Source organism: Astatotilapia calliptera, chromosome 7 (genome assembly GCF_964374335.1).
Source record: "Astatotilapia calliptera chromosome 7, fAstCal68.1, whole genome shotgun sequence".
In the NCBI taxonomy this organism is placed as follows: domain Eukaryota; kingdom Metazoa; phylum Chordata; class Actinopteri; order Cichliformes; family Cichlidae; genus Astatotilapia; species Astatotilapia calliptera.
The window spans coordinates 62,665,054-62,675,841 of NC_137428.1; the positions used below are offsets into that span (position 1 = coordinate 62,665,054).

Below are 10,788 nucleotides of genomic sequence, written 5' to 3' on the forward strand. Positions count from 1 at the left end.
CTGAACTGAATTTTCCGGGAAGAACCCACTTTAGGGATTAGTAAAGTTTTATCTAATTAATCTGATAGGATGTTTGAGGGAATGGAGTGCTAACTTTTCAGGTAAAAGAAGCACAGGTCACAAACAAACAAAATGCTGCAAAATTGGTTTGTCAAAACTTTTTATTTTATAAATGTTTTACAAAACTTATGTTTACAGTACTAGATTTAAAATACCCTGATACTCTGGATTCAATTAATTGAAAAAAAAAAATCACATTAGAATATGGATGGTCCTCACAAGACCTTTTGATAAGGGAATTATGGTTTAGTCCAGGGGTAGCCAACTCCAGGCCTCAAGGGCTGGTGTCCTGCAGGTTTTAGAAGTCCCCCTGGGTCAACACACCTAAATCAAATCATTAGTTCATTACCAGGCCTCTGAAGAACTTCAAGACATGTTGAGGGGGTCATTTGACCATTTGCATCAGCTGTGTTGGATCAAGGACACATCTAAAACCTGCAGGACACCAGCACTTGAGGCCTAAATTTGCCTACCCCTGGTTTAGTGTAATTACTTTAAAATTGATGGAGCAGAGACCAGATGTGAGTTTTCTACAGCTCGCTGCGTTCTGCATTTTCCTCATGCTGTTTGATCTTCTCTGGGACGGTCTGAGTCAGGAAGACAAAGCGCTCCTTCTTCAGGTGCTGAGCAGTTACCTGCTTTTTTAAACCAATCGCCAGGTACTTTTCTTCTGCTCCATACTTTGGCCAGTGGACAAGGTTGTGCCCATTAGGAGATCTAAACACACATACATTTGTTATTCAGTTATTAAAAGTGTGAAATGTGAAATTTACAACATTTGGAAATTCCTACCCTGTGCGAGCAAAGTTCCCCCAGTAGCTCATCATGATCTTGCTCAACTGTTCTTCATCCTCAGGGCACGGATCTAAAACGATCATGTTGCAAAACATTTTTCAATCAACAAAACAAAACAGATCAAGCACTAAGGTAGAGTTTTTGTAAAGCCTTACCAGATAACCTAACATGGGTAGTTGTGAAGCAAAATCCCAAAACTGTAAAAATTTCATCCGCATGGTCAGTCCCGACAAAGCTCGGCCTTTTCTGCTGCAGGAATTTGGGAGGATGTTGGTACTCATACAGGTATACAGGAGCGCCTGCATCTGGAATTAGACGAATGTGTGTGATATTTGTTAATGAAAGTGTGTCACAGTAAATATCAAGTGTTGGGTTTTAAACAGATTTGTATAATCTTTTATTAAACAAATTAAATTACCTCTGTGAGCATTAGCAGCTTTGATCGCTGGAATGGTGAAAAACAAATCTCCAAGCATCTCAGTGTACCCATCTCTGTTTTTCACACGGTCGTCACCATTTCCGATATATTCATCAGCTATCACATCTCTGATAAATGCTGCTTTAGGCTTAAAGAAATAAGCAACACATCAATCAAAGAAGCTCGAGCAGGTCGGGGACAGTAATATTGTAACATCAAGTGGTGTCTGCCTTACGTCGGGGTAGAAGAAGGAAACCATGTTCAAAACAAATTCCCGATCTAGTCCTTCTGTCCAGTTTTGGGGAGCAAAAAACTAAGGAAATACCAAGCCAAATTACTTTTTTTTCAACATTACAAAACAACAACAAACTACATTGAGATCATGGAGCTTTTTATTTACATGTTCCTGTGACACTTACTGATGCAAGCATCCATCCACCTTCATCATTATTGACACCAGTCATGAATGGAACAGCATGGAGTTCATGTTTACGAAACAGCTCATCCACAGGTTTAGTCAGGAAATGTCCATCAACATTTACTTGAATTCTCAAATTTGGATCCTTGAGAAAATAAAATGTACAAAAGTGAAAGATGTGATAGCATGAACAGAGCTGAGGGAGAAATCAAAGGTTTCAAAGAAATATTGTAGAAGTCATAATAATCATTCTCTATCATGTTTGCACCCATTACCTCACCTGTGTAAAACCCACTATAGTATCAATATCAAGGTTTCTCATGCAGTCACTGATCTTCTTTGTGCTTTCGAGACTGCAGCCAGATGCGTTTGCAACTGCCTGAGGTGAAATGTATAATATGAATGTCAAATATTTGTCAAAACAAATCCATTTTAATATTCTCATTATTCTGTGATACAAAAATGTTTTTAACCCTCCAAAAAAGATGAATATGGATAATTAACCTGCGCCATTGGTAGAGGATCATTTGCCATAAGTACATTCATTGCAGCTGTGCCACTCTCAGCAATAGCACGGTGAAACAGCCCATCAGACAGTGGTGACAGGAGCTGGTGATTCAAGTAACACATCAAATATTAATTTTTGTTCTAGAGTGAAAAGGTTTATATAAAGTTCCTCTAACTGTAGATTCTTACCAGAAGAGACACGCTCACTCCACCAGCAGACTCTCCAAATATAGTAACTAATCCTGGGTCTCCTCCAAAGTTGTGAATGTGCTGCTGGATCCACTTGAGAGCTTCAACCTGGTCCAGCAGGCCAAAGTTCCCTGAAATGTGCTCATCTCCAGTGCTGATAGATCAAAATGCCATTTTTATAATGTATTTTTCCTAAATGAAATATCTTTTCACAAGACAATTCTATTGTAGGTTTTTTATTGTAGGTTATTGGCAGCAGCTGGCACTACCAGCTCCTGCCAGTAAGTCACTACTGAAACTCGCTACTGGATCTCATTTGTCCATTTGGGGAATAGTAGCATATCCCACTTCCACATATTTGTTGAACCTGACTGACAGGGTAAGGGAGTAAAAAAAATTATTAAGCTATGTTTATACACTGTGAGCCAACAGTTTACCCTGCCTGGGAGTGGGTTACTGGGGCCCCACCCTGGAGCCAGGTTTGGGGATGGCACCTGATGGTGGGAACCTGGGGGCTGGGCATCAGCACATGGGGTCAGCTTGGGGCGGCCTGAACAAGGGAGATTGGAGGCACTGTAGGGGTCGGGTGCAATGTGTGCCAGTGGTGGCCAAGGGTGGAGACACTGGCAGACCGATGCCTGTCTACTGAGGCTGGCGATGGAGACATGAAACGTCGCCTGTATTGGGGAAGGAGCCTGAGATATTGTGTGAGATTGAGAGGTACCAGACAGATAAAGTCAGGCTCACCTCAATGCATATCTTGGGCTCTGGAACCAGTATCCTGGACAGGAGCTTTACCAACACTGTGTATAGTGTGGGTGGAGTGTTGCTGACTTCGACTGAAGATACTCATGCAGTGGAGGTCCCACTCCTGAAGACCTTCTATGACTCTGTTGTGGCTTCTGCTATCTTTTATGGCGTGGTCTGCTGGGGCGGCAGCATCTCTGCTGGGGACAGGAAGAGACTGAACAGGGTGATCCGAAGGGCCAGCTCTGTTCTAGGATGCCCTCTGGACCCAGTGGAGGTGGTGAGTGACAGGAGAACGGCGGCTAAGCTGTCATCCCTGATGGACAACATCTCCCACCCCATGCAGCAGACTGTGACAGCACTGAGCAGCTCCTTCAGTGGGAGACTGCGGCACCCACGGTGTGGGACGGAGAGATTTCGCAGGTCTTTCCTCCCCACTGCTGTCAGACTCCATAATAAAGACTTTAACTGATCAAGCACACACATCCATACATATGCAATAATACTAAGTGCAATAATCCTTTCTGTCATCGTTGTATTTTTACTCAGTTGTATATAGTATTTGTATTTGTATTCTATTTTTATCTTATTGTATATTTTTATTCTATTTTATTCTACTGTATATAGTATATTATTTTATTCTATTCTGTACAGCTGTGTACTGTATTTATTCTTATTGTATTCTAATTTTTGCCTCATAACTTTTGCACTGTCCACTTCCTGCTGTGACAAAACAAATTTCCCACGTGTGGGACTAATAAAGGTTATCTTATCTTATCTTATCTTATCTTATAACCAGGAGCGAGGTTACTGAAGCAGTTAAACAACTCCTTGGTGGTAGGGCCCCTGGGGTGGATGAGGTTCACCCTGAGTTCCGATGTTGTAGGGCTATCTTGGTTGAGATGCCTCTACAGTGTTGCGTTGAGATCTGGGGCTGTACCTCTGAATTGGCAGACCTGGGTTGTGCTTCCCATCTTCAAGAAGGGGGATAAGAGGGTGTGCTCAATTATATGGGAATCGCACTCCTCAGCCTCCACAGAAAATCCTATGCCAGGCTGCTGGAAAGAGGAGTCTGTGAGTTAGTCAAACCTCTAGTACAGGAGAAACAATGTGGTTTTCCTCCTGGGTGCGCAACACAGCTCTTTATCATCTCAAGGATATGGTGGGGTGTATGGGAGTTCACCCAACCAGCCTACATTTGTTGTGTGGACTTGGAGAAGGCATTTGATTGTGTCTGTAAGAGTAGATCTTGTGTGAGATGCTTCAGGAGTATGGGGTCAGTCCCATTGTTTTTATTCATTCTGTCCTTCTACAACTGTTGCAAGCGCTTGGTTTGCAATGCCGGCAATAAATCGGAATTGTTCCTCATGTGTACTGGACTCCACCAGGGCTGCATTTATTACAAGTTCCAAGTTCCAAGTTCCAAGTTCAACTTTATTGTCACTTCAACCATATACAGTTTAAAAATACACAGTGAGGCGAAACAACGTTCCTCCAGGAACCAAGGTGCTACAAGACAAGTTAGTGCAAAAATAATAATAATATATAATTATATATAATAATAATAATAATAATATATTACAGATTCTGTTCATAATTTTTATAGACAGATTGGTGCTGTGGCAATGAGCTTTCTCCCAAGGGTGACTGGACTCTCTCTTAGAGATGGGGTGAGGAGTTTGGCCATTTGGGAGGGGCTCAGAGTAGAGCCGCTCCACATCTAAAGGAGTTTGAGTTAAGGGGGTTCAGACATCTGATTAGGATGCCTCCTGGACACCTCCTGGTTGAGGCGATATGTACTCACAGTCTCCCACTAGGAGGAGGCCACAGGGCAGACCTGTTGGAGAGATTATGGATGGATGGAGTTTATTTACCTGAGAAAACCCAGAAGTCCCAAGCGATACTGGATCAGAACCACAACCACGTCCTGGTAAGCAGCCAAGGCAGAGCCATCATATATTGAAGCAGATCCCAGCGCAAAGCCCCCACCATGAATCCAGACCATGACCTGGGCAGAACAATAAAAGAGCATTCTGTCAAAGATTAGAGGATCTTTTGGAGTCTCAGTCAAGCTACAATAACTAATCTTCATAAATGTAAACGTTAAACAAACAAAAACACTTAAGTTTACATTTTAGATGATAAAATGTACAATTGAGTTCTGAAGATGGGTCTCTTTATTGAGACTGTGATTAGGCATCCCTCATAATCTACAGCAAAAGGTTCTTACTGGGAGCTTGGCATTTTTAGCTCTGTTTGCAGGAGCGTAAATGTTGAGGTAAAGACAGTCTTCAGAGATGTCTGGTATTTCTGCCAGCAGTCCACCGAGTTTATCAACCAGATCCAAAACAGCTTCTTTAGACTGAATGCACCTTAAAGAGAGACAATGCTAATTTTACAAATAAAGCCAATAATTCCTCCAAGTATGTTGAAGTTCACATTTCTTACATTGGTGGCTGTTTAGTGGCATCTCTTACTCCTTCCCATTCTTCTGCAGGCTGAGGTGGAGCCAGTCTCAAGGAAGGGCCGAGGGGTGGTTTAGCAAATGGGACACCCAGGTAGGCATGGACGCCAGTCTCCTTCCCTTTCACACTCACATACTCACCTTTCAGGCTCCCAAGCTTTGTGTGGACTACAGGTGCTGTCAGGATATTAGAAATCAGTGAGAATCATAACATAAAACTTTATAATTAAAAAAATTAAATCTTCCATTCAAACGTGCTTTGAAATTATAACAGACATACCAAATTTCTCAAAATATGCAATATCTGGTTCTGGTAACGTCATCAAAAGAAAAACTAGTCAACAATTTGATGAATGGTTTAAAAATACTTAGAGAAAAAGCACTTAAAAATTATAACTAAATTCCTCAAAATATTCAATATTTGAATCCTGGCAGTACCTTATTTTTATGAAGACTATATGTGATACAGTCATATGAAGCCATGTGAAAGAACTAAAACTCAGAGTTCACTATATCATGTAGGTGATCAAAAGAGAAAAAAGTCAGAAAGTTTATTAACTGGTCACTTGTGTAAGTAAAGTCAATACTTTTAGAAATCAAGGGAAAAGTTTAGCTTTTGCTGTGGACAATTAATCCCCATCTTTATAGTGAGGGCGCTAACTAAAGCACTAAATGAAAATGTTTTGGTTTAAACCAGACATTTAAATAATCTAACCAGCTGTGATATGTCATCATTAATTTGAAAAAGGCTACTTGCTAATTCATTTATTTATTTTTACCATAAGCATTCTTTGTTGGGTGGTGTCTACAATTATCCTGGTAAAAAAGCAGAGTTGAGCATGAGATCTGTTTCTGTTTATTCACAGTCACTGCAATACTCCATTTATTCTTTAACAGCATGAAGTCAGCAAAAAAGAAATTTGCTTAATAACACTTGCACCCTGTCCTACTGAAAAGTTATCTTCAATCCTCTCCTATCAGCACACCTAGCCTGGTTATCTCCAGTCTTTCACCTTTGAACGAAGTGCAGGTGCAACGTAAAGTTAACCTTATGTCCATTTTATTTTAAATCATGTCTAATATACAGCTACAGTGTAATGAAATTAACAGTGTGGTCCGAACTGCTTCTGTTTTTATTATAATTATTACTGCCATAATACCACTCAGGGATGATTGATTGCAGCTGCCAGATTTATGCAGATATTTTTCAAAGAGAGACTCGTGTAATAAAAACATGCACTGCCTGTACGATACACAAACACAAAAGCATAAATTACACATAAGTTAAGTGTTGTGACAAAGGTCATTTTGCAAAGAACTGTTTTCACCTACTCACCCTGAAGGTCTGCAACAACACAGAGGAATAAAACGGACATCAAGAAGCAGAAAGTCTGCTGCACACGGAACTTCATGGTCGACTCTGGATTACAAAACCAGGCAGATTCTCAGAGATGTGAGCCAAAAAGCCAACAGACAGAGAGAGTGCTTCCTCTTGTTAAGCTTTTTCCTTTTCTCTTTCACATAGGGAAACAGCTAGTTTCTCTTACAGGATGTGACGTGATTCATTCAGTTTGACACGGGACTAAAGTCCAACCATACAGTGAAGTGTGTCCAGAACACCTTCTCCTTCTTTGTTTTAGACCTGCTTGACTACAGTGTTTTATTTAATGAAGGGGGATTTATTTTAATTATGGATTTTTATAAAGCCTTTGTGTTGATCAACTTTTCATAATAAAAACTTGCCTCGCTTTGGTTGCAGACATATGTTCCTCAAGTTAATCAGAATGTAATAGATGGCTTAGTACATTTAGGTCAAGGTTTGAAATCAAAAGGGGAGATAAGACAAAGATGTGCTATTTCACCTTTAATGTTTGTAATGGTAGCAGAAGATTTACCCCAAAACACTGACATGGAATGGTATTAATATCATACGAAATCAATTAACAGTAAGTCAGTTGGCAGAGATTTCCTCCCGTTTGTGACAGCTCCACATTGAAACATTGAATTTTGTGAAGGAGAAAAGGAGTAAACTCTCTAACAAACTTTAGAGAACATTCTTACTGATTTTTTTAGCCATTATTTTCATCTTTCAAACTTTAACCAAAATAAGAAAAACAAATTTTCACACCTAATACTTCCTAAAGCGAAAGAATTCATTTTTAAAAATTGAAATTAAATGTATCCAACTAATGATAATCTGTATTTAAAGTATTCCAGTTGTGCAGCTTAAGCACTTCAGTGATTTCATGCCACGAGATGTTTTAATAGCTTACACAATGTTTGCCTTGCTTTATACCTGCAATCTTATTCCTTGTAGATTTTCTATTTATATTGACCATGAGAGATATAGCTACATGTTATGAAGACTCTGCTCAGTGTAGCACAAAGTATGACATAAATCTTGTTGTGCTTGGTAGAGATATGCTTGTGATATGTAGTGATAAGGTTTATTTTACTACAAGTGTACCATTATATGGACAATATAATGAATTATACATAAAACAGCTGTCTACCAATTTTGTGTACGACTGCTTATATAAATATTTCATATCATTATAGGGTGTTGAAACATTGATTAATTTTGCTTTTTTTGTTTAGCTTTGTGTCTTTCTTTAGTAATTAAAGAAAAGCTCAAAAAGACCACATGTTTATATATATCTATTAGGGGTGCAACGATACACAAAATTCACGGTTCGGTTCGGTTCGATACTTTGGTGTCACGGTTCGATATTTTTTCGATACAAAAAAAATGTTCATGCCTTTTTAATTTGTCATTTATTAAAATTATAAATATATATTTTAACTCAAAAGTACATTTTTAAATTTAATGTTGCTGAAACAAAAGTAATTTAAAAAATAAATATATCTCAGGGCTCTCAAAATTTCAAAATCCCTGGTAGCCCTTCGGGCAGGGACTCTTCAGTTTTTGGTAGCCCAAAATAAATGTAAGTAAAAAAGAGAGCAATTTTTTGATTGATGTTTTGTTTCCTGTTTTGTTTCCTTTACAATATTATACATTAAAGTATAATATTGTAAAGGAAACAAAACATTAATCAAAAAATTGTTGAAAAACAAATTACAACATTGTATAAAAATCATCAACTCAAATACTTGGTTCTAATTGAACAGAAATTTCTATGAACTTGTAAGAACTGTGTAGGACATGAATCAGTCTGTGTCAGATCCTGAATTTGAAATTTCCGCTGAAGTCACGGGTAAGAGGCAAGTGGAACCAAGATCTAGGCCATTTGCTTTTTGAAGTTTGCAAAGACTGCTAAATTTTGCCAGTGGTAGTTCACTCTTTGCAACATAGTACGCTGTTATAAACAGATTTTTCAGGTTTATTTTTAGTATGTTATTTGCAATTGGTTTTTGTTCTGGGAAAGATATTGCAGACTGAGCAATAATGCATTTCTTGCATTTCTCATGGCTTCTAATGGGGGCCTTTCTTAAAATGACTGGTCCCAGTAACAAAGGCGCTTGTCGATTCAGAAATCGAGAGAAAACCAACAACACACCCGGCAGAACATTATGTTATTTACACGGGTGCACATAAGTGGTCCGCATGTGCGCATTCGCTGTCAAAATAAAAGACGCGCGCACCAGATAAGAAGTTGCAATGCCCGTTTGCGTCCATATAAAAAGCACTGTTTTTGTCCGCTAGAGTGGGATTTTCACGGCACATTCTGCACCACATCTCTGTGCGTTCATCATTTGTTTGAAGCCAGCTCACCTCCTGCAACCACTTTTCCGAGAATACGCGCTTCTTTTGTGGTTCGGACTCCTTCTGACATTTCTTTGGAGGTGGAGGAACACCAAAGTAATTGCTTAAAGGAGCTTCTTCGACATCTTTAAGAGTTTTAAACAAATGTCTGTCCTCCTCCAGAAAATCTTATGTATGCAAACACGCGTTGCAACTTCATATCTTGTGCGCGTTTTTTTTTGTTTTTTTTTGACAGCGAATGCGCACCTGCGGACCACTTATGTGCAGCCCCGGTTATATAGCTCGTCATATTGCAGCCACAGAAATTCTTTTGTCCATGAAACCATAAAGCTGCACTTTTTTGCCTTATAGTCTGATTTGTCATAACTTTTCCGTTTTGTGGTAAGCTTTTCTTTGGCTGTCACTTCTTCACCCTGACCTCTCTTATTTGGCTCAGCAGAACTAAAATATATATCCTGCTGCTTTTACACACACACACACACACACACACACACACACAACGGTCAGCGATTCTCTGCGCGATCAACCTCTCATATGTTTAAGCTTGCTGCGGGAGATTTCACTTGTCATGTTTGCATAGTAAGCTAACGATTGATAAGATGATGTCAGAGGAATTGGTGCGCAAATTATCATCACTCACCAATCAGTGCTGTCGCTCTCTATACACAGTTCGCGCGATTGCAAAGTGAAAGCAAAAAACAAGCGCAAATTCAAACGCGATTTCAATATGTCACATATTGACAGTGGCTCACCGATGCCAATGACATAATTACCCAGCTACATTTCCGAAAGAATGCAAAAGCATTGACATATATTTCTCCTTCCTACAATAGCCCGACGGGCAGGGCAGAGATAGATTTTGGTAGTACGACTGGAAAAATCGCTAGCCCCGGGACGTCGGGCTAGCGATTTTGTAAGCCCTGCGTTACAGGCATGGCCCTTTAAGGATGAAGCCTGATGGGAAATGTATTCGGGATGTGTGTAGCGGGACTGCCTGGTGTGTGTGTGAAGAGAGAGAGCGGAGAAGGGGAAAAAGTAACGGTTAGCTACAGAAGAGACAAAAAGAAAATGAATAAAAGGAATATAATAACTCCCTCGACAGCCAGAGTTGTGTCGGCGATGCACGCTGTGAGTAAACTGTTTCAGCCCACTGTACGCGGTGTTCGTGCCTTAGAGAAGAAATAAAGTTCGGTGAAGCAGTTTCCTACGCCTCCTTTGATCTTTTTGCTAGCGGAGTTGACCTGTATAGTAAGCTGTTGCCGGCTACGAGTCAGTTACGGAACCTTCAAGTAACTGCCAGAGGTTTCCTTACTACGGCTCGGGGCCGCGGATCTGGCGCGGTAACACCTGTATCTGATTGAGGAATCACTCATCTTTGGAAAAGAGAGTTTATTACAGAGAAATGGCTCTTTCCAAAATAAAAGCTATACTATACGCTTCTTCTGGGCTATATTCTTAGCAGCATA

General features: G+C 39.9%; 1 protein-coding gene across 2 annotated transcripts; it reads right to left on the reverse strand.

Annotated features, from left to right (window-relative positions):
* Positions 1–143: 143 nt before the first annotated feature.
* LOC113026991 (fatty acyl-CoA hydrolase precursor, medium chain-like) lies at positions 144–7,157 on the reverse strand. Of its 2 annotated transcripts, none has more exons than XM_080304843.1 (13): positions 6,935–7,157; positions 5,583–5,775; positions 5,365–5,506; positions 5,009–5,142; positions 2,388–2,541; positions 2,196–2,300; positions 1,987–2,070; positions 1,693–1,836; positions 1,509–1,586; positions 1,274–1,421; positions 1,011–1,160; positions 853–925; positions 144–777 (listed from the first exon to the last, which is right to left on the reverse strand). In XM_080304843.1, the coding sequence occupies exons 1-13, from the start codon at positions 7,008–7,010 to the stop codon at positions 591–593; spliced, it is 1,668 nt and encodes a 555-aa protein (XP_080160969.1). In that variant the 5' UTR covers positions 7,011–7,157; the 3' UTR covers positions 144–590. The 2 variants fall into 2 exon arrangements, with proteins under 2 accessions (XP_080160969.1, XP_026032144.2); XM_026176359.2 differs by having other exon boundaries at positions 1,972–2,070.
* Between the last annotated feature and the right edge of the window lie 3,631 nt (positions 7,158–10,788).

What these genes read in the sequence shown, in the direction of transcription:
- LOC113026991 (XM_026176359.2), bottom strand. Translation starts at nt 7,010, where the DNA reads ATGAAGTTCCGTGTGCAGCAGACTTTCTGCTTCTTGATGTCCGTTTTA. An exon ending in CTATAGTGGGTTTTACACAG is followed by an intron (nt 1,837 to 1,971) that starts GTGAGGTAATGG and finishes TATTTTCTCAAG; the next exon opens with GATCCAAATTTGAGAATTCA. An exon ending in TTTCCTTCTTCTACCCCGAC is followed by an intron (nt 1,422 to 1,508) that starts GTAAGGCAGACA and finishes TATTTCTTTAAG; the next exon opens with CCTAAAGCAGCATTTATCAG.